Source organism: Carica papaya, chromosome 1, assembly GCF_054855325.1.
Source record: "Carica papaya isolate Zhongbai chromosome 1, ASM5485532v1, whole genome shotgun sequence".
Classification (NCBI taxonomy): Eukaryota; Viridiplantae; Streptophyta; class Magnoliopsida; order Brassicales; family Caricaceae; genus Carica; species Carica papaya.
In genome coordinates this window covers 6,286,448-6,307,646 of record NC_142309.1, presented here as the reverse complement: position 1 = coordinate 6,307,646, position 21,199 = coordinate 6,286,448, and the positions used below count along the sequence as shown (strand labels likewise).

Below are 21,199 nucleotides of genomic sequence, written 5' to 3'. Positions count from 1 at the left end.
TTCTTGAATAATTCCAAACGATTAACTAGTAGTCATTAGCTTTTTCTTTTCTATCTGTTTGAATAAATTTAAACATTTAATATTTTCCGGAAGATAGACAAAACTCACTACATAAAATTGACGACTTGGAGGGGAGGGGAGGGGACCCACCAAAACGCGTTCACACACGGTCTCTTTCCCTGACTTGTGTGTATATAATTTTGGGACCAACAAATCAATATCTATTTAGACAATTTGGTGGGCCATATTTCCTGCAAGTTAGCTAAGCTTTTAAATCAAACGAAAATGTATTTCCTATTTTTCTTCACGCAAACACAAAACGACATCTCATGAATCATGGGACCCACATTGACCAATTCAAACAATAAAAAATTAATTATTTTTCCGCCAATCAAAAATCATAAAGGAGACGTCAACATGCAGAATTTTTCCCCTTCTCTAACAATTTCCCACTTAAGCTTCTTCGTCTTTCATCTCTATTAGCCTACCACAAGCCACCTTCTTTTCTGCCTTCTCTCCATTATCCTCGCAAATGAAGAGAACCAACAAAAGAAATGTCTGCCTCCAAATCCTTTTTCATTTCTTCTTCTTCTTCTTCTTCCTCCACAAATATCTACCCGTCGTTGCTTTCACCGCTCTGGATATTGCCTTGGACTGCGCCTCCCAAACCAACACCACCACTCAGCACCGCAAATGGGTTGCAGACAACAACTCGACCTTCCTCTTATTCGACCGCGATATCCCCTCAAGCACTTCAAAATCACTTCAACAATCTCGTTCTGGGTCAGTTCCATATTCTGATGCCCGATTCTCCACCTCTAAGTTCACCTATGTGTTTCCCCTTACATCAGGCCAAAAATTCATTCGCTTGCATTTCTACCCCACTTCTTACACAAATAATGTTGACCTTGCCCTTGACGCTTTCTTCTCTGTCACGGCCGGTCGCTTCACCCTTCTTCGCAATTTTAGTGCTTCCCTTCATGCTGCTTATTTGGGTGACGACATTGTTATCAGAGAATTCTGCATCAACGTTGAACAAGACCAGGAACTCAGCATAACTTTCACTCCACTGCCTGGTGCTTACGCCTTTATCAATGGAATTGAAATCGTTTCCATGCCTACCAATTTTTATTTTACTCCAGCAGGTGATGAGGGGTTCAAGCTTGTCGGCGGAGTTAACCCATTCCCGATTACAAATGACACAGCGCTCGAGATGATGTACCGAGTAAATGTTGGCAGCAACGCAATCTCACCTGGAGATGACACTGGCATGTACCGTGCCTGGATACAGGATGTTGACTACTTGACAGATGCTAGACCCAGCGCTCTTCCTGCTAATAATACAATTATTCTCACTTTCTCTGCAAATACTCAAAATTATTCTGCGCCCAGAGCAGTTTATACCACGGCCAGAACAATGGGGTTAAACAAGACTATCAACGAAAACTACAACCTCACGTGGAAGTTTCCTGTAGACTCTGCTTTCATATACATGGTTAGAATGCATTTTTGCGAGTTCCAAGGTGAGATACAAAAAGAGGGAGATAGGGTTTTTGAGATCTTTTTAGCGGATCAAACAGCAGAAACAATAGCAGACGTGATTGGTTGGAGTGGTGGAAGTGGGTTTCCAGTGTACAAGGATTATGCTGTACAGATAGGGGCTAGAGGTACCGAAAACAAACAAAATCTCACCATTGCCCTGCACCCTGCTCCAGAATGGAGAACTTCACGTTCTGATGCAATCTTGAATGGAGTTGAAATCTTTAAACTCAGCAACAATGGTGATCTCTCCGCACCCAACCCAGATGTCCAAATCAATACTGGCACAACCAATACTCCAGAGCCCACAACAAAACCCAAGAATAACCGCACCACAATGTTCGCCGTACTTGGTAGTGTAGCAGCAGCCTTCTTTATACTCTCTCTGCTTGGCTTCTTCATTTTTCAGCGAAAAAGAAGAACCAGATATTCATACGAATCAACCGATGGAGGCTCCTGGTGGCACGGCTTCTCTTATGCAACCACCATAAACAAATCATCTAAGACTCGCGACGGTTCCTCCTTGCCATCCGACCTCTGCCGCCATTTCTCACTTCCCGAGATCAAAGCCGCCACCAACAACTTCGACGATGTTTTCATCATCGGTGTCGGAGGGTTCGGCAACGTCTACAAAGGGCTCATCGACGAGAATGCCACACCGGTTGCCATCAAGCGTTTGAACCCTGAATCACAACAGGGGGCTCACGAGTTCAAGACGGAGATCGAGATGCTCTCCCTGCTTAGACACATGCATTTGGTCTCCCTCATCGGTTACTGCAACGACGACGGCGAGATGATCCTGGTATACGACTACATGTCGCGTGGAACTCTTCGTGATCATCTCTATAACTCCGACAACCCTTCTCTTTTCTGGACCCAACGATTGGAGATCTGCATAGGAGCGGCTAGGGGACTGCATTACCTTCATACAGGTGCGAAGCAGACAATAATTCACCGCGACGTAAAAACGACAAACATTTTGTTGGATGAGAAATGGACAGCGAAGGTATCGGACTTTGGTTTATCGAAGGTGGGCCCTACGAACCCGTCAAGGACCCACGTCAGCACCGTCGTGAAAGGAAGTTTGGGGTATTTAGACCCAGAGTATTATAGACGGCAGCAATTGACGGAAAAATCAGACGTCTACTCATTTGGTGTTGTTTTATTAGAAACGCTTTCTGCAAGACCTCCGATTCATCGGACGGCGGAGAAGAAGCAAGTAAGTTTAGCGGCGTGGGCTCAACAATGCCAACGGAACGGGAGTCTAGATCAGATAGTTGATCCTTTACTAAAGAGGCAAATCTCATCGGAGTGCTTCAAACAATTCACCGAGATAGCAATTCGATGTTTGCAAGACGAGGGAATTAAACGGCCGTCAATGGCTGACATTTTGTGGGGTTTAGAGTTCGCGTTGCAGTTACAAAAGCAGGCGGAGAAGGATGTGGAGTACAAATTTAAGGAGGTAGATCATGAGGAGATTCCGATCAAAGACTACGTGATTTCGTCTTCGATGATGGAGGATAGCGTTGACCTTTTTAGTAGCATCGGTGACCATGTGTTAGAATCAAGGACAGACATCTCCATCAGTACGACAACGAGCGATGATAAGAGCTTCTTTAGCAAATGAATCAGGGTGAAAATTTTCTAGACATACTTTTGAATTTTCAGGTTTATGTTCATAATAATAAATTGTGTTTGCGGGTCGGGCCGGGATTAATTCTTGTGCCAGCCTGCTTTGAACCGGACCCATCCCGTAAAGTCAATGTTTTAGGTTGCTCCAATACTTATAGTTATAAATTTTTAAAGTTTAAATGTAATAGTTATATATAAATATTAGAAAATTTTAATTTTTGATTTGCATTAAGTTACACTATAATGACCGATTTTAAAATTTGGTTCGAAATTAATTTTTAAAATATAAAATAATAATAAATGTATAAAAATATAATTTTTAAATTTATAAATTTTTATTTAATATAAAATTAGAAAAAAATAAGTAGAAAATAAAATTGAAAATAATTTTTTAAAAAATGGATAAAAATTTGGATTTGGGAGTATTTTTTAAAAAAAAATCAGAAATTGGGTATCAAAATGTAATTAAAAAAATTATACCACGTAGCACCGCCCAGTCAGTAGCATCGATGAACCGGAGCACGTCGTGTGGTAAGGCACGCTGACTTGGTGCCACACAAGAGGCTACGCTGACAATTCGTGTGCCTGCGATCGAACGACCCAGATGCATTTCCGCGCGCGTGGACAGTCCAGATCTATTCCCTCCTCAGGCACGATTGAACAGTTGCAATTAAAAGCGATGAACGATTTAAATTTGTTCCCTCTTTAAACGCAATCGTACGGTCTATATCAAATCGCGATAAACTATTTAAATTCATTTTCTCTTTAAACATGATTGGACGGTCGAGATCAAAAGTGATAGACGGCCTAGATTTAAGGAAGATAGGTATAAATATCTTACTTCACACCGAACTCAAACCGTAGCCACCAGCCTTCGACCAGAAAAGAAGAACCAGTCACGGGAGAAAAGAGCTGACCACCGCACAACGTCGTACCGAAGCCACCTCTGACCATCAAAAAAGGTAAAAATTCTCATATCCACTTGAAATTTAATTTTAAACACTCTCATGGTTAAATCGGAGCAAAAAAAATGGTGGATGAGGCGAAAACTGTGGGTAAAGTCCAGCAGCGCGATCACGAAAAAACTCAAAAATCGCATCCGATGAACCCCTTCCGATTTTTTGTTTCATGCAATTTTTCTACTATTGTGTTTACCGTTCTGTTTTCTACAGGTTAATCGAAGAAAAAGGCACAGCCGCGAAGGTGAGCCAGCGAAGCCATCGCATCAAAAAATTTTGCCGCCAGTAAATTTTTATTTTTTGATTTTTTTGGGCCCACCGAGATCTCCTAACGTATTTTCTCGCAATGATTGGTATAAAATCGACCGAAAATGGCCAGGTCGGGGGCGGTGGTGCCATCGCCGGAGCATGGCGGTGCCGCCGTACCGGAATTTTAAAATTGGCCGAAAAATATTTTTAACACCGATTTTAGATTTTATGATATATTTTTAAGTACGTAAAGTGTATTTTAATCTCCATAAAAAAATTCAGAAAATTCGAAAACTGTCAGTAAGCGCAGTAGAAAGTTCAGTATTTCGAACACTGATTCAGATAAAAATCTTTCACCTTATTTCTTATTATAGAATTGAAGTGTAATTAGATAACTTTTAACTATGAAAACAAAATTAATATAATAGTATACATAATAATTATTTATTAAAAATTCTTAAATATAAAAAGTTATTATAATAAGATACATAGTAATTATATATTTGATTTTCTAAGCATAAAATTTAACTTAATTTTAAGTTGAGTAAAAGTAATGTTTCAAATAATTTTAAATATAAAAATAAAATTAGTATGGTGATATTTAGATTCTCTAAACATATGGTAATATATATAATAATTGTTTATTTAAATTTTTTTAATAAAATGCAATTAGTGTAATTATATATATAATTATTTATACATTTGAATTTTCAAACTTTAAAATATCTATATCATCCACTCATTTATAAGTTATTATCTAGATATAATGTATACCTTTAATTTAATCATTTTAATATAATATTTTTAATTTATCTTCATTAAATTATCATAAAATAAACATATTAATTTATTAAGAATTTTAGCATACAATTTGATTTCATCGATAAAATGTACACAAATTTTCAATACACTTTAGGAAACGTGAATAAGTTTTATTATACCGGAGGTATAATTTTTCATATTTTATTATTTATTTTTTTGGTTTAATAAATTTTATAATATTATATTTTTGATATAATTATAAAAAAATCTAAAATTATACTGCGTGCAACACTTTTTTTTTTTTTTTCTTCCAAATTTTGTAAAACCTTTTACGCCCTCTTTCGTCCTTCCATAGCGGCAGCAGGAGCAGCAGCGGGAGGAAGAAGATGAGCACAAGAAGAGGCCCGCCAAAGCATCAAAATCGATACGCCTGGAAACCTAACGCCGGCCTCAAGATCAACGAGACGGTAACTCAACAAAAACAAAAACACTTTCTTTGTTTTTTGGCAGGAAAATTGAAGAAATTACCTTTATTTCTACTTTTGTTTTAGGAAGTTGGGGGTAGGCTGAAACCCTACTCCGAGATCACGGGAGTCTGCTCTCGCTGTAAAGAACAGATCGATTGGAAACGCCTTTATGGCAAATACAAGCCTCTTAAAGAGCCTGCCAAATGGTTCTTATTCCTTTTCCCGTTAACTTAAAGTGCTTTTCTTGTTTCTATAAGCACATTTATGCTTCCTGATCAATTACTCCGAACTAAATTCATTGCTTTTCTTGGGTTTTTTGTTCTTTTGGTTTTTTTGTTGGCTGCAGTCAGAGATGTTCCAAACGCAATGTTCGTCAGGCTTACCACAATTTATGTTTTGGTCAGTTTGTAACTTGTTATACCTCTGTTTGGTTTGGTTTGATGGGAAGTGTTCTCTTCAATTGGAAAAAGAAAACCTACTTTTCTGGGAAAATTTGTGTTTGAAGTTTGAATTGTATCTTGAGAAATCAGAAAGGTCTTTGTTTTAATTTTTTGATTTGTTGAGTACTGATCATGTAGGTTGTGCAAAGGAGCATAATGTGTGCGCGAAGTGTTGTTGCAAAGTGGATCATATACTTGGAAGGTTTCTGGAGTGAATTGAGATTCATTGATTTTTTTTTTTTTGGTGTAGAAAAAGAGATTCTTTGAATATGTTATTGCTAGCAAAATATTTTTAGCACTATTTTGGTTAAAAATTCTTGTTCAATTCTTACGTTGTGGTAGAATTAGACGAGAATTTAACAAAACAACTTCTGGGGTTTCTTTTTGCTAATCAGAGACTTTGTATTTTTTCTTGTAGAGACGCAACTGAAGTAGAGGCTGAGCAAAAAATGCTTGAGGAGGTATACTAGTTTGTAGTTCTCTTAATAAATCACACATCGTTTCTTCATGATGTGGAGAAGCTTTTTAGACATTGTTGTAAATTGAAGGTTCTGTTGAATTTGTTGCAGGCCATTAAAAATGCACGGGAAAGGGACAGGAGAACTCTACTACGTGCAGTAAGCTTCCTAAAATGATGCTCATCTGGTTATCAATCTTGTCCAAGTTTAGAAAGGATCATTTCCTTGAATTATTTGTTGTATTACAATGTTGTTTTATTCATGAACCTTTATATTGACATTTCGAAATATTTTATAGTATCCTATTGCTAGTGAACTTGCTACTTACTACAATCTTTGTAGAAACAGAGTATACAATCTGGAAAAGATTCTTCCTGTGCAAAATGTGCAAGACCTTTAGGGAAAGTATTCATCTCTAAGTTTAATGAGTATTAAGGTACAAATTAGTTTCTAAATTTTGCAAGTTTCTTGCAATTCATTTTCCCTTTAAGCTAAAGCACATTTAGAGAGCTCATAGCTGAAGTGTCATTAGCAAATCATGAACATAACTTTTTGTTGGAAGAGACAATACTTAAGACTGATCAAATTCTGAATGATTTTTGTTTGTAGTCTTTACTTTTATGTTGCTTTCATGTCAGCTTCACAGATAATCTAGACAATTTTCCGAGCTATTTTTCATGTAGTTTCCTTCTAGTTATCCTCTTCACATTGTGTATTATGATTGTAGTCTATGTTGCCCCAGTTAATTTTAATGCTAGACTTGTGTTGTAGAGGGCATTACATCGGCATGGTTGTGGGATGTGTCTAAAACTTGATGTCTGTGCTGGATGCTTGAATTTGATGGTTTAGAACCAGAGGTTATGATATATGATACTATGAAACGATAACGAAGACTTTTTAGTTCAAATGTGAAAAGAAACAGAAATGAGGACAATATTATTTGAGTGTCTAAATTTGGACATTTTGTATAAGAAAGACTTGGTGAGTTATTTACTAATCATTATTATATGAAATTGTTATTTTTAACATTAAAGATTTTACCATGTAATGTTTATCAAATTGCTATAGCTTCCTATAGTCTTGTACCTTTTTAATTATTTCTTATATCAAACAAGTCCAAGTATCTGCGTCTAATGTTTGGACTTTTGTTAATTGAGTCCTTCTATCTATGAATAAAAATTATTACCTACACCAGACACTTGCACTAAAACCTGAGGAATGTGGATTCTAGTTTTATTTACAGCAGCATCATTGATCAACCTGGAACTTAATATAGCTTATCCAAAGAAAGAATTGCTCTGTAGCGGAAACTGTAGCAATGTCTATTGTTTTTTACTTTGCTCTGTGTTCAATATACTTACTTTTCACGTGGTTTTTATATGCTGATTACTGTTATTTCCACAGATGAACAAAGATAAACCAAAGAGCTCTGCTAAAACCCCAACCCTTAATGAAAGCAAGGTTGGTGAAATATTTCCAGCTATGTCGCTTGAGCAATATGCCGGGTCAGGAAAAAATGATGATTATGAGGTTCACAATCAAGACCAAGATGATGATAGCAATGACGGTGATAATCATGACTGTGATGGTGAAAGTGGTGATTTAGAAGATACTGAAGATGATCAAGAAGATGAGGACTGAGTTCTTAATCAGATGTAACAAGGGCAATCGCTTGGTTTTAGCAAAGCTTGCAGAAAGATTTATCTTTTCCTTTAATCAAGTCAACCTTTTGTTGCTTGCCTAAAGGATAAAAAAGTAGGAGGAAAACAAAAGGTCAAGCTGTTATCTGGTTTTTGTTTATTTTCTTGATATTTTTTCCAGCTTAATATATGTTTATAAATTTATGTGCTCTGAAATGATGTTCATTGAAGATGAATTTTTTAAGAAATTAGCAACACGAAATTTGATTCATCAATTAATTTTGCCAAGGCTTATAAAAATGTGCCTCTTTAACTAGAAAAGTTTGATTAGATATTTTGAATCTTTTATATATTATTGTTTATGCTATCCTGTGATTTTGTCTGTCGTTGAGCCCATGAGACTCGTGTCTTTAAATGATCGAAACTGTAGTTATATTGCAATTTAGTCTTTAAATTTCAAAAAACTTAAAATATCTTTGCGCCCAAGCGTTAAAATCAAGAAACTTAGAACTTTTGCAGCATTTTTGGAGGAGAGAAACATTATCATCTTTGAATCTAGGTGACAGAACTCCTATGGAGGAGCTGCTGCCCAAGATTAATAAACTTGTGACGAGATTTAAGAATTTAAGACTAACACCCAAGACTAATAATCGTAAAAATGGCAGTTTTAAGATTTGAAATGCAACGAAACTAGTAGGATCAATTGGTTTCGGGTTCCACTAGTTACAAAACCCAAAGTCTTGAAAACAGAGGGAGATCTTCACTTTTGTGTATCAAACTTAGAACGTAACAGCTGACTAGCAAACTAAATTCCTTGCTTTGATTCACTGTATATTGTGTATTAAAAGAAGTATATGGTTGCTACATCTAATTGATTCAAGTTCGGCCTAGCTTTAAAGAATCTTGGATTCCCATCCAACAAAGAATTCCAAAAAAAAAAAAAAAATCAGTGTATCATCTGGTGCACAGCCACGACGTTGGCTCCTCAAATAAAATGGTAACAACAATTGGATGTGGTGTAAAATTGGATTTGTATCTGGATCGGGACAACAGCAAAATAATCCCCATCCTCTAGCAAACAAATCTTCAAAAATATGATTAATTCCCATCAGCTGTAGAAGAAAATCCCTACCATTCCTGCAGGCAGCAAGAAGCAAAGATTGTTCAGAGAAAGATCTTACTGTTGCACTGCATCTTGTTTCTCTCATCAAAACCAGGCTTCATGTAGCTACAGGAGATGTTGTCAAGAAACATACATTTTTAGTTGTTAGAGGCATACTGAAAATGGATGAGATTCGAGGGATGTACAGAGGATTCGGTCCAGTCACAGTCGTCACAGCTTCAATCCCTATAAGTATTCTGCTTCGTGCTGCCCTGAATACTGCAGAAGTTGCTGCTCCCAAGATGGTTCAACCATTTAATTTATCTGAACCTACACAGGCAGCCATAGCAAATGGCATCTGTCCTGTCGGCATCAATGTGTTCTCAAGCTGTGTCCATTCCAGTCGATGTGGTGTGCATTGCATGTTTTTTTGTTGGCATTTATTTGCCGCTCTCTTTCAAACACATATGCCACACACATACAGGGAAACTTAATTCAAATTGCTAATTTTGTTCTCTTTACCAATCTTGTCCAGGTGAGTCAAAAGCAAATGGTGCAAGGGTATGCAGGGCACCCAAAGTATGGTGGCGATCTGAATGTTGCTTGTAAAATTATAAAGTCCAATGGGATCCGGGGATTATACTGAGGGTTCGGTCTCTCTGTTATTATGTATTCCACATCAAGTGCTCTATGGTGGGCAATATATTGTTCGAGCTAACTAGTCACCTGGAGGTAAAGCACAGATTGTTGTTTTAAGTAAACAGTAAATGCATTTTGTCAGCCTAAATTCTACAATTTTTGGTTGAATATCTGATATGAAGTCTTTCTAACTTTTGATAAATAACCCAGTAGGAGTTGTTCTCTTCTCAATGCTTAATATTGTAAATGTGATTATTTGCATTTGAAATTTGGTGGAGGTTTCAGTAATTGGATAAACTAAAGGAGTTACCACCAGATGACACGTTGGCTGGAACCACAACTTGCCCATCATACAGCATTCCATGGGGAATACATAATAAGAGAAAGACAACCCTCTGTATAATTCTCGGATGCCATCAGACTTTATAGTTTGACAGCAATATCCAAATCCCCACTATACTTTGCATGGCCTGCATCCCCTTGCACCATTAGCTTTTGACTCACCTGGAGAAGATTGGTAAAGAGAATAAAAGTAGCAACTTGAATTAAGTTTTCCTATATGTGTGTGGTGTATGTGTTTGAAAGAGAGAGCAGCAAATAAATGCCAACAAAAAAACATGCAATGCACACCACATCAACTGGAATGGACACAGTTTGAGAATACAGTGATGCTAACATGACAGATGCCATTTGCTACGGCTGCCTGTGTAGGTTCAGATAAATTGAATGATTGAACCATCTTGAGAGCTGCAACTTCTACAGTGTTCAGGGCAGCACGAAACAAAATCCTTGTAGGGATTGCGGATGTGACAACTGTGACTGCACAGAATCCTCTGTACAGCCCTCAGAATCTCATCCATTTTCAGTATGCCTCTAACAACTGAAAATGTATTTTTCTCGACAGTATCTCTCGTAGCAACCTGAAGCCTAGTTTTGACGAGAGAAACAAGATGCAGTGCAACAGTAACTCTTGTAAAGAGGCCAGCTCCCACAACATGAAAATTAGTTTTGTCAAGCCTGCAAGAAACATGAATACAAGCAATTTATACATTTCAAAGCCACAATAAATCAGGGAAAAGGATTTTGTGTCATGAGATTTAAAGATAATGAGTGAGTCTAAATTTCATGTAAACTGCAATTACTGATATTGGATAAATAGAAGAGGCCGAACAAAACAAACTTATGATTGAGCCAAAGAACCAAAGTCCAAACTCCGGCAAGAAAATACTAAGAACCTAACTCCATAGATCTGCAATTTCGGTTGGCAAGGTTGTTCTTGCCACACTCTAAGAGCTTCCTTTGAGCAAGATTTAGGTTGTTAAAGGTGATCCTGTTGTTGGGTGAGCATCATGAAGCTCTTGTTCCTGGATCTCTTCCTCTTTTGGTTTCCCTGTTTTATCCTACTTTTATGACAAACTGTACTTTTGGCCCGTCAATGACATTGAGTCAGAAAGACTCGAGACCCGTGTGAATTTGGAACTGCCCACAGAGAAACAGCTACATGATTTTACACACTCAAAAATTTTATCATCTTTGTACTGTACAAAAACATAGCAGGCCATTTATTTTAAATATACACTCTGTAATATTTACAAGCAAGACAGCACCAGAGCAAAAATCCAAACGGAAACAACACGCTACACTTGAAAACAAGGCCTTTATCATACAATCTACATGGGTTTTCTGTTCAACGCAGGGTGCATTATTTGGTTGACCCTGAGGGTTGAGCTTTTGCCGGTTGGCAAATTCAATCTCCGGCGAGAGCCAAGAATGAGCAACCAGTAATCTTGAATTGCAAACCTGATTTAAGTAGATTCTAGTCGCAAAAGGTGATTTAATTCAAGGATTCCTTGCTATGTTCCCAGTATTGGAATCAGGAAGATGTTGTTCGGAATTTAGCCTTTACCCAAATTCTCCAAGATTGGCGAGTTCTTTCTTTCCAAACTTTAATTTCCAAATAAAGAATAACAAGAAGAGACGTACCTGTCCAATTCAGTCTCAATTTGCCCAAGCGCTCGAGACCGGGAACCAGACGCATTCACGATCCGTGGATACTTTCTTGAATCTGATATTTTCTTGTGGGCAACAGAAAACTCAGCAGATAACCAAAAAAACTGTTGAAGAGAAAAAGAAATGAAAATGGAAATCGAATATAATTTCCTTTTCCGTGCGACTTCGCATGAATGCAGAAGATTTAGTTACAAAAGATTTAGTTCATGCAGGGACATTTACGTGGTTTTATAGGAAATATCGCATTGCCGTCAGTTACAGTATAAATTTTTTTTTTTTAAAAAATAAACTATTTAGATATACGAGTTTGCAAATTATATTATATTTAATGAAAAAACTAAGTTATTTTCTTTTTTCCAAAATAACGAGGAAATATTTTTCTTTCCTTTAAAAAATATATTGGACCGTTAATTTTTAAATATTTTTCAGCTGCTTGTTAAATTGGGCTTTTTTGTTTTTAAAAATTAATTAAAATATTATATATATATATATATATATATATAAGTCTTGCATATTCTGACAAAATTCTATTTTTAAAAATCCATCATTTTAATTAATTTTTAGAAAATATTTCTACATTATGTTGAAGATCGTGGTTTAGAAAATTAAAATTAAAAGAAAGAAATAAAAATATTAAAAATGTACTGAAGAATTAATAATTTTATATGTAATGACGAAAAATACTGAACCACAATGATAAACATTAATTACCACAGGAATTCATTTTTAATAACTCACACTTCTTAAATATTTTAAGATGATACATTAACATGTTATTGAGATATTGAAGAATAAATTAATCAAAACTCTAGTTATATTGCAATTTTAGTCTTTAAAAGAATACATTAACATCTAATTGATTTCAACCATTAAAAACTTAGAACTTGGAGGAGAGAAACATAACCATTTTTTAATCTGGGTTACAGAAAACTCCTATGGAGGAGCTACCACCCAAGACTAATTTACTTTAGAAGACTGAACTTTAGAATTTTAAGACTAAAACCCAACACTAATCATCTTAGGGATGACAGTTTTAAGCTTTGAAGTGCAAAGAAACTAGAAAGATCAATTGGTTTCGGATTCCACTAGTTCCAAAACCCAAAGTCTTGAAAACAGAGGGAGATCATCACTTCTGCATATCAAACTTGGAAACTAAATCCCTTGCTCTGATTCACTGTATATTGTGTATTAAAAGAATTATACACTTGCTACGTCTAATTGATTTCAAGTTCGGCCTAGCTTTAAAGAATCTTGACTGGATCCAACAAAAAATTCAAAAAAAAAAAAAATCAGTATATAACCCGGTGTACAGCCATGAGGTTGGCTCCTCAAATAAAATGGTAAAAACAATTGGCTGTGGTGTACAGTTAGATTTGTATCTGGATCTGGAGAACAGAAAAAATAATCCCCATGTTCTAGCAAACAAATCTTCAAAAGTATGATGGATATTCCCATCAGCTGCAGAAGAAAATCTCTACCATTCATGCAGGCAGCAAGAAGCAGAGGTTGTACGGAGAAAGATCTTACAAAACCTATTCATCTTTTGCACACAATCTCTCTGGCAATAGAAAAAAAAAAGAGAGAGAGAATTGAGTGAGCTTCACATAAACTAAAAAGACAGATACAGGTGTCTAAAAATACACATTATCATCATCAAGTAAAAGAAAGACAGAGGAAGATCCAGGGAAACGCATTGACATTAATGCATCACATAAACAACGAGCAGACTTTCTCCCTAGTAGTTCATGTTCTTCCAGCAGGGCTGATACCATGACGTACACATACAAATGCATTTTGCCGGTAGTTCCATTATGCATATGCAATCTGTTAGTATATGGATCGAAACTATTTCTTTTTTATATCTCAGGACACTAATAGTGTCCACAAAAGTATACAACACAAACACAAGAAGAAATGTAGCAGCTTATGAATAACCAACTAATAAGTACACAACATAAACATAGAAATATAATAAAACAAAATTATACAAGGGGACATATGATGATGAAGCCATAAACAATCTAATCATTCAGAATATAACAAGTATTTGCTCCTATGTTCCAACATATTGAATCTTCCAGAATTTAGACCACAAACCAGCACCATTCTAGATGATTAATCAACTAGTAACAGAAAGAAGAAAGTAGATCCCGATATGCAAATGTGTTCCGTATTTGCAGTCTTCTTTCAAATATTTTTAACCTTTTACAGTTCATTTTGCAGAAATTATAGATCACTAATAAATGATTTCATCTCATAATGCATAAATGAAACTCCATAATAATAGTAAAAGAAGATAGAGATCATACTCAAGTACTCATATGCTAATATCATCGAGGTTCCCCAAGCCGACATGCTGAAAAATCTTGGACCCAACCCTCTGTAAAATCCTTTCCAACCATCATCTGCTATTAATTTTTCGACAACCCCTCTCGCAGAAGGTCTTTTTTCATGTCCCATGACCTGGAGTACAGAAACAACCGGTTTACATGGGAGAATCAGAAAACCAGTTTGTGTGGGAGAATCAAAATTAGACCAGCGTTTCTAGGATATGACATTTCAAAGTACCAAAATATGGTAAGTATTATAAAAACACAAAATTATATCGAAGTAAAAGTTCAGAAGGGAAAAAAAACAGCAAAAAGGCACTAGCTTCCGTTTAAAGAAAATCCAAGCACATTTATCTAAAGGATCCTAAAGGCAGAGTCCACATAATTTCCTAGCAAAAAGTTATATGCCAATGAGTACTTCTTTTTTCCCCCTTATCAAGTACTAGCAGGATCTTAAACAAATTGACAAAGTCAATTGCATTCCATGAGATTTGACTATGACTTTTAGGCACCAATGCTTTTTATCTACTTTCATTATTCTTTTTTAGCATGTCTACAAATTGTACAATCACTTTTCCCCATTTAAAATCGCACAATCATAAGAAATCGATTTCTGGAAGAGGAATAGAAAAGGTGAACTTAAATGAGTTCAACAGAAACCATACAAAAAATTGAACAGGTTAGATGGAAACTTCAGCTAAAATAATTCAGAAGGTATCACATAATCGATAAATGCACTAGTCCAACAAAAAACTTGACCCATTGAGCTCGCCAAAAGGACAAAAAAGAAACCATATGAATAATGTGGACAAGATTGAAATCAGATAAACTACAAATGATTAAAAACAAAATTTGCACATCGGTTGCGATAAACACTGAGAAAGGAGAGGCACAACCAATTGAAGCAATTAGAATATAAAAATTCATTACTTCCTATTGCATATAATTTAAACACTAACCTAACACTTTAATTAATGCCAGAAGAATGCGAAAGAAATCCTATTGTTAACAGTAAAGCATGCATACATACATTGAGCCAGCGAGCATTTGTGCTGCCTGCACATAAATTAAAAGTTTAAAAAAATCAAGACCCTGTTATATTAAGCGTCTTAGAGAGAGGACAGAGAACGACGAGTAACTTGAGAGCAACTCATGGGTTGCAGTCTTGAGAGCATTGCATAAGCCTGTAATTTACCTAGGCCTACCAACCCACCTACACTTTTTGAAAGAAATCCACGCATATGTATAAGTTGTCTGACCACATGCTTTTGAAGGCTAACAGTATCCCATTCCCACTCTTGTTGGACATTAGATGTTCCTCATTATCAAGGAAGCAAGGCCTTTTGAACTTGGGTAAAGTTTTGGGTAATGCACTCCAGCACTAACAGTTATACACTTCATTAATCTGGCCATCTACCCGCCATACTTTCCATTCATCAGACAATAATTTATGATTCAAAAAGATGTCAATAATGTGGAATGACCATCGCTTCCATGTCAGTCACAAAATCTTTAATAACACCAAAAGGAAATAGATGGTACCATGCCAATGACTTTGATATTATTGTAAGAATGAAAATATTTGATAGATTAAATTTGATCATGACCTAATCAAGGCCCACAAATATTATTAAAATGAATTGACATATTAAGTTAATTGGCCACTATGATATTTCTTCTTTTATAAAAAAATTTAAAAAAAAAGTTGTAACAGTTATTCCATATTTAATATATGAAACTTATATATATAGAAAATTAAGAAATATTTTATTTAACAGGAAAAACATTTAGAGGTTAGCGCAGGATTAAAATGCAAAGCATGACAGATAGCTATTGAGAAAGTCATACAAGCATGCTTTTTTCTTGGTTTCCTAACCCAGATCTGATCATAAAAATGAATTTGAAAATTTGAAAAGGAGAACAAAAGGTCAAACTTCAATAGCAGGGAGGCACTTTAAATTCTCTATTTTAATCTTCAAAGTTTTATATAACACCTCATGACTCTTCATGTCCAAGAGAGGTAAGGGGGTTGGTGTCAAACTCCACAAAGAAATTCACATCTACTACAAAAAATTTACTACTAACTTACAGATTAATAGTAATAGGAGCGCTCCTTTTTTCTCTTTTTGATTCATTTGTAATAGGAGCATATCATCTTGAAAAACTTAAGCAAACTGTAAAAGATATAAATAATCCAATGTCTAATAAGTATTATGGATACCTGTAAACGAGTTTTAATAGTGTCCAAAGGGGTTGTTATTAAGGACGCTGTTGCACCAGCAATAATTCCTCCAAAAGCTTGAACTGACATTATCGTCAACTGGCTTGGAGTGGCATCCTTAAATTCAGCTCGATTGCCTAACAGACTGCCAAGAACAGAAGTTTGATTTATCAAAGATAAGCAAGAAATTAATGCATAGGACATGAACATGAAATCTGATGAATTATATAATCTACCACAATTATCAATAGAGTTTATCTAGAAGACCTGTAATTTTTCCAATCAGCTTGCCAACATATTGAACCACATCCTATCTCTGGATGTTACATTTATAGGCATCCAACTTGAAGTATGATATTGCATTTATGACACCCTCTTAGAGGATATAGGAAAATGAGTACAAAGAGAAGAAAATATCTTTTTCAGGAACAACTCCTTCAATTTATCCAGTAAGTGAAACCTCCACCAAATTTCAAATGCAAATAATCACATAGACAATGTAAAGGATTGACAAAAGAAAGACTATTTACTGGGTTATTTATTAAAAGTCAAAAGGACTCCAACAGATATTCAATAAAAAAGAGTAGAATTTAGGTCGAAAAATTGCATGTACTATTTACTTAAAACAACAATCTGTGCTTTACCTCCAAATGACACGTTGGCTTGAACCATAACTTGCCCACCATACAGCACTAGATGGGGAATACGTAATAACAGAAAGACCAAACCCTCTATATAATCCTCGAATGCCATCAGACTTTATAATTTTACGAGCAACATCCAGACCTCCACTATACTTTGCATGGCCCGAATACCCTTGTACCATCAACTTTTGACTCACCTGGACAAGATTGGTTAGGAGAACAAAATTAGCAACTTGAATTAGGTTTCCCTGAATGTGTGTTGTGTCTGTGTTTGAAAGAGAGAGCAGCAAATAAATGCCAAGACAAAGACATGCAATGCACACCACATCAATTGGAACAAACACTGCTTGAGAACAAAGTGATGCTGACATGCCACCGATGCCATTTGCTATGGCTGCCTGTGTAGGTTCAGAAAATTTAAATGGTTCAACCATCTTGAAAGCAGCAACTTTTGTGGTTTCTAAAGCAGTAAGAAATAGGATCCTTGCAGGAATTGCGCCTGTGATGACTGTACCAAATCCTCTGTATAGACCTGGAATCCCATCCGTTTTCAGTATGCCTCTAACAACCGAAAATGCATTTTTCTCAGCAACATCTTTTGAAGCAACCTGAAGCCTGGTTTTTACAACAGAAACAGGATAGAGTGCAACAGTAACCCCTGTAAAGAGGCCAGCACCCACGACATAAAATTTAGTCTTGTCAAGCCTGCAAGAAACAAGTGACATGGTGAATACAAGCAGTTTATACATTTTAGAGGCTTTAGTGTCATGAGATTTAAAGATAATGAGTGAATCTAAATTTCATGTAGACTGCAATTACTGATATTGGATAAATAGAAAAGGCTGAACAAAATAAACTTATAATAGTGAGCCAAATAACCAAAGTCCAAACTCCAACAAGAATATATTAAGAATTTAAAACTTGCATAGATCTGCAAATTTTGGTTGCCAAGATTCTTCGTGCCACATCCTAAGTGCTTCCTTTGGGCAAGCTTTAAGATTGCAAAAGGTGATTGCATTCCCTTTTCCCATGATCCTGTTGTTGGGCAAGATTTAATAGGGAGATTTAAGGATTCCTTTGCTATGTTGCCAGTACTGGTATCAGGAAGATGTTGTTCAGAATTTAGCCTTTACCCAAAATCTCCAAGATTGGCAAGTCCATTCTTTCAAAACTTTCTTTGAAATGATTTATAGCAGCCATACATCTGAATGAGGAGGATGTTATGTTTGTAGCCCTAATTGCATTGGACATGAAAGCACTGTGTAAGCCAACTTTCCACCAAAATGTGAGAAATCAAGAACTTTTCAGGCATCCCCGTTTTTAGCAATGGAGTGATCGGAGATCTGGCAATTGATTCTTTAAAGGACTCTCCCCATGCAAATATTCTTGTCATAGAAGAACAGTGTCCCCTGCCCCACTTAAACCTCTCCAATGGAAAAAACAAAAGAATAATACATTTCTCCCAGCTCAATTCATATACCAATCCTTGAAGGACCCTTCCAAATGTCTAATAGACTATCAATTTTTATCTAAGTTCTTTATATACTATCTTTCTCTGGCATGAATCTCGATAGCCATTAACCAAGTAATGCAAACAGCATAAAGGCTCAAACCCCCAAAGCAAAAACTCACGCTAGGTTTCTTGCAATAATCTGTTCAAATAACATGGAATGGCTACCTCCTACAAACTCATTATAAAATTGTCCAAGCCCTCTAATTAATGAGTTATTCTCTCATCCTATCTTCCCTATATGCTATTGTAAACCATTTCTTAGTAATATGTAAACCAGCCTTCCCTATATGCAACTTTTTAAGTTACTTAAACTACGACATCTTGATACCTCTATGCACGTATAACCCATACTTGACCTTGTATATTAGCGGCCAACAATAATTCAGTTGACCATTGTTGGGGCCACAGGCAAGTGTTCAGAGGACGTATGGCACAATGCAAAAGAAAGAAATTGAGGTTTAAAAGTCTCAGTTGAATTCGAGTAAAGTTTCTTTAAAAACAAGAATCCCAAATACTCGAAATAATTTGAGGCCCTTATTTTTAGGATTTAAAATGAATAAGAAACGGAAAAAATAAAAGGCTAAGAAACGAACAAAACTAAGGTCAAATAATTTGAGCATAATGAAGACTACGACCTAAACAAAGACCAAACAGGAACTTCAATCTCTGATTTTCTCCTTGCCTTCTCCTCATTTTCCCAATAACCAAAGAAAACAGAAGCACGATAAACAAAGACATATAATCCCCAAATAAAGACAAGATTGAACAAGAAGAGAGAAATAGATACAGGGAGAGCAAGAGACGTACTTGTCCCAGTTAATCTCAGTCTGGCCAAGCGATTGAGGCCGGGAAGTAGATGCATTCATGACTCGTGGATCCGTTGCAAAGTCGAAACAAATCTGTCGGAAGCAGTCAACAGAGTATCCTCTCCTTTTTCTTCTCTTCGAAATCGGAAGGCGTATTTTTAGATTGATTTATAGAAATCAAGAAATGGCAGAGAGATAGTTCTTGCAAGTTGAGATTTTCTTGCGGGCAACGGAACTGTCGACAAATAACGAAAATATTTTTTTGAAGAGAAAAAGAAAAGAAAATAGAAATTAAATGTTTAATAATTTTCTTTTCCGCGCGGTTTCCTACGAGAGTAGAAGAAAGAGGGTCATTTTTGGCGGCGAAATTCTCTAGTTACCAAATACTTAGTTACAGTGGGGAATTGTTTTATAAAAATAAACAAATTATTTAAATAATTATATTATATTTAATGAAAAAAACTAGTTATATTTCTTTTTTCAAAATAATTTTATTATCTTCAATAAATATATTGGGTTGTTTATTCTGCAATGAATTTCAACTGCTTGTTAAATTGGGTCATACTATTTATAAATTCCACAATAACATATATAAATCATTTATATTAAAAGAAATAATTCAGAAAAATAAATTTGAATTCCAAAAAGAATTAGTGTTTGTGAAGTTTTACTAAAACTATTGCTATGCAGAAATTGAATTTATATTAATGATTTTTTTTCAGTTATATTAGAAGATTTATGAACCCATCCTCTTGTTCAAAATATTATAAATTAATTTAGTAAAACTTTCTAATATATTAACAGAGTTGAGGTAAATAAATTGAATTTAAACTCAATAAATCTTTACTTTTTACATTTTTTTTTTAATCGTGTTGAATGATAGTCAATTAATATATGATATTCTACGAGTGTAAAAAAGTTATGTTTATTTCAACTCCCAATTGTAATAAATTTGAGATGAATTTTAAAACTATCGAATTGATGGTATGTGATCAGTATGTCATTTTTTTCTCTTTATACTCTAATATAATTTACTTAATTTTATTTTTATCATCACAAATGAATTTTTTTTTATGATTAATTTTTTAGATAATATTAATTAATAAATTAACTCATAATATGTGATTATTTTAAATATATTTTAATTTTTTATTTGTTGAAATAATTTTAAATTTAATATGATAATATATAATTATAATAATTTGTTTCTAATATATAAATAATTTTATTTTTATTAAAATTAAATTAATGTGATAATATAAATAATAATTATTTATTTTATTAAATATAAAAATTTAATTTGATTATGTATAATAATTATTTATTTAAATACAAATATAATTATATTAGTAAATAATTTTTTTTTCATTACATATTTCTTATATACTATTTATTATTATATATAATAAGTTGTGATAAATTAATAATTTGACTGAAATACAACTATATCATCTTACCATCCAAATAAAACAATGTCATTAACATACATTAATATACAATGTAACGGCCTGAAACTGAAAATGAAATAAAGATATGAATTAAATGCGGAAGTAAAACAATAGAGTTTAGGGTTTATATTCCTTACACAATAATTTAGAATGTCTAATAAAATTACGAGAATGTCCATTCTAAAAGAACAAATGAAAATCAAAGAAATAAACGAAAAATAAACAATTGAGCATTTTATGACGACCTTCACTAGCTTTTGAAGGAGTCCGGTTGGTGAACTATTCACAACTCTTTTGTTAATCATGATCTAGGTCTTGGTTTTCTTAATTTGAAATAGTT

The 21,199-nt window shown here is 34.9% G+C and overlaps 2 protein-coding genes, 1 long non-coding RNA gene and 1 pseudogene across 4 annotated transcripts; 2 read left to right on the top strand and 2 right to left on the bottom strand.

The window, feature by feature from the left end:
* The first annotated feature begins 295 nt into the window (after nt 1-295).
* Nucleotides 296-3,399, top strand: LOC110820121 (receptor-like protein kinase FERONIA pseudogene; annotated as a pseudogene).
* Nucleotides 3,400-5,426: 2,027 nt separating this feature from the next.
* Nucleotides 5,427-8,421, top strand: LOC110820298 (small acidic-like protein). The gene is made up of 7 exons (XM_022049745.2): nt 5,427-5,608; nt 5,693-5,814; nt 5,955-6,007; nt 6,187-6,250; nt 6,467-6,509; nt 6,618-6,665; nt 7,911-8,421. Exons 1-7 carry the CDS (start codon nt 5,528-5,530, stop codon nt 8,145-8,147), a joined length of 648 nt encoding a protein of 215 aa, XP_021905437.1. The 5' UTR covers nt 5,427-5,527; the 3' UTR covers nt 8,148-8,421.
* Nucleotides 8,422-8,910: 489 nt separating this feature from the next.
* Nucleotides 8,911-12,184, bottom strand: LOC148269125 (uncharacterized). Its single transcript, XR_015818145.1, has 2 exons — nt 11,871-12,184; nt 8,911-11,366 (listed from the first exon to the last, which is right to left on the bottom strand). It is a non-coding gene; the product is annotated as an uncharacterized LOC148269125 (long non-coding RNA).
* An 858-nt stretch (nt 12,185-13,042) lies between these two features.
* On the bottom strand, nt 13,043-19,732 carry LOC110820144 (Mitochondrial substrate carrier family protein). Of its 2 annotated transcripts, XR_015818144.1 has the most exons (7): nt 19,413-19,732; nt 17,416-17,797; nt 17,093-17,289; nt 16,449-16,593; nt 15,258-15,283; nt 14,207-14,360; nt 13,043-13,455 (listed from the first exon to the last, which is right to left on the bottom strand). XR_015818144.1 is itself a non-coding variant. In XM_022049566.2 (6 exons), exons 1-6 carry the CDS (start codon nt 19,469-19,471, stop codon nt 13,430-13,432), a joined length of 963 nt encoding a protein of 320 aa, XP_021905258.1. In that variant the 5' UTR covers nt 19,472-19,720; the 3' UTR covers nt 13,043-13,429. The 2 variants fall into 2 exon arrangements, 1 of the variants encoding a protein (XP_021905258.1); XM_022049566.2 differs by lacking the exon at nt 15,258-15,283 and having other exon boundaries at nt 19,413-19,720.
* Between the last annotated feature and the right edge of the window lie 1,467 nt (nt 19,733-21,199).

Coding starts and splice junctions, on each gene's coding strand:
- LOC110820298 (XM_022049745.2), top strand. CDS start 5,528: ATGAGCACAAGAAGAGGCCCGCCAAAGCATCAAAATCGATACGCCTGG. Junction 6,251..6,466: donor GTGGATCATATACTTGGAAG/GTTTCTGGAGTG, acceptor TTTTTCTTGTAG/AGACGCAACTGAAGTAGAGG. Junction 6,666..7,910: donor GGAGAACTCTACTACGTGCA/GTAAGCTTCCTA, acceptor TTATTTCCACAG/ATGAACAAAGATAAACCAAA.
- LOC110820144 (XM_022049566.2), bottom strand. CDS start 19,471: ATGAATGCATCTACTTCCCGGCCTCAATCGCTTGGCCAGACTGAGATT. Junction 17,798..19,412: donor ACTGAGATTAACTGGGACAA/GTACGTCTCTTG, acceptor TGTTTCTTGCAG/GCTTGACAAGACTAAATTTT. Junction 16,594..17,092: donor AGCCAACGTGTCATTTGGAG/GTAAAGCACAGA, acceptor TGTTCTTGGCAG/TCTGTTAGGCAATCGAGCTG.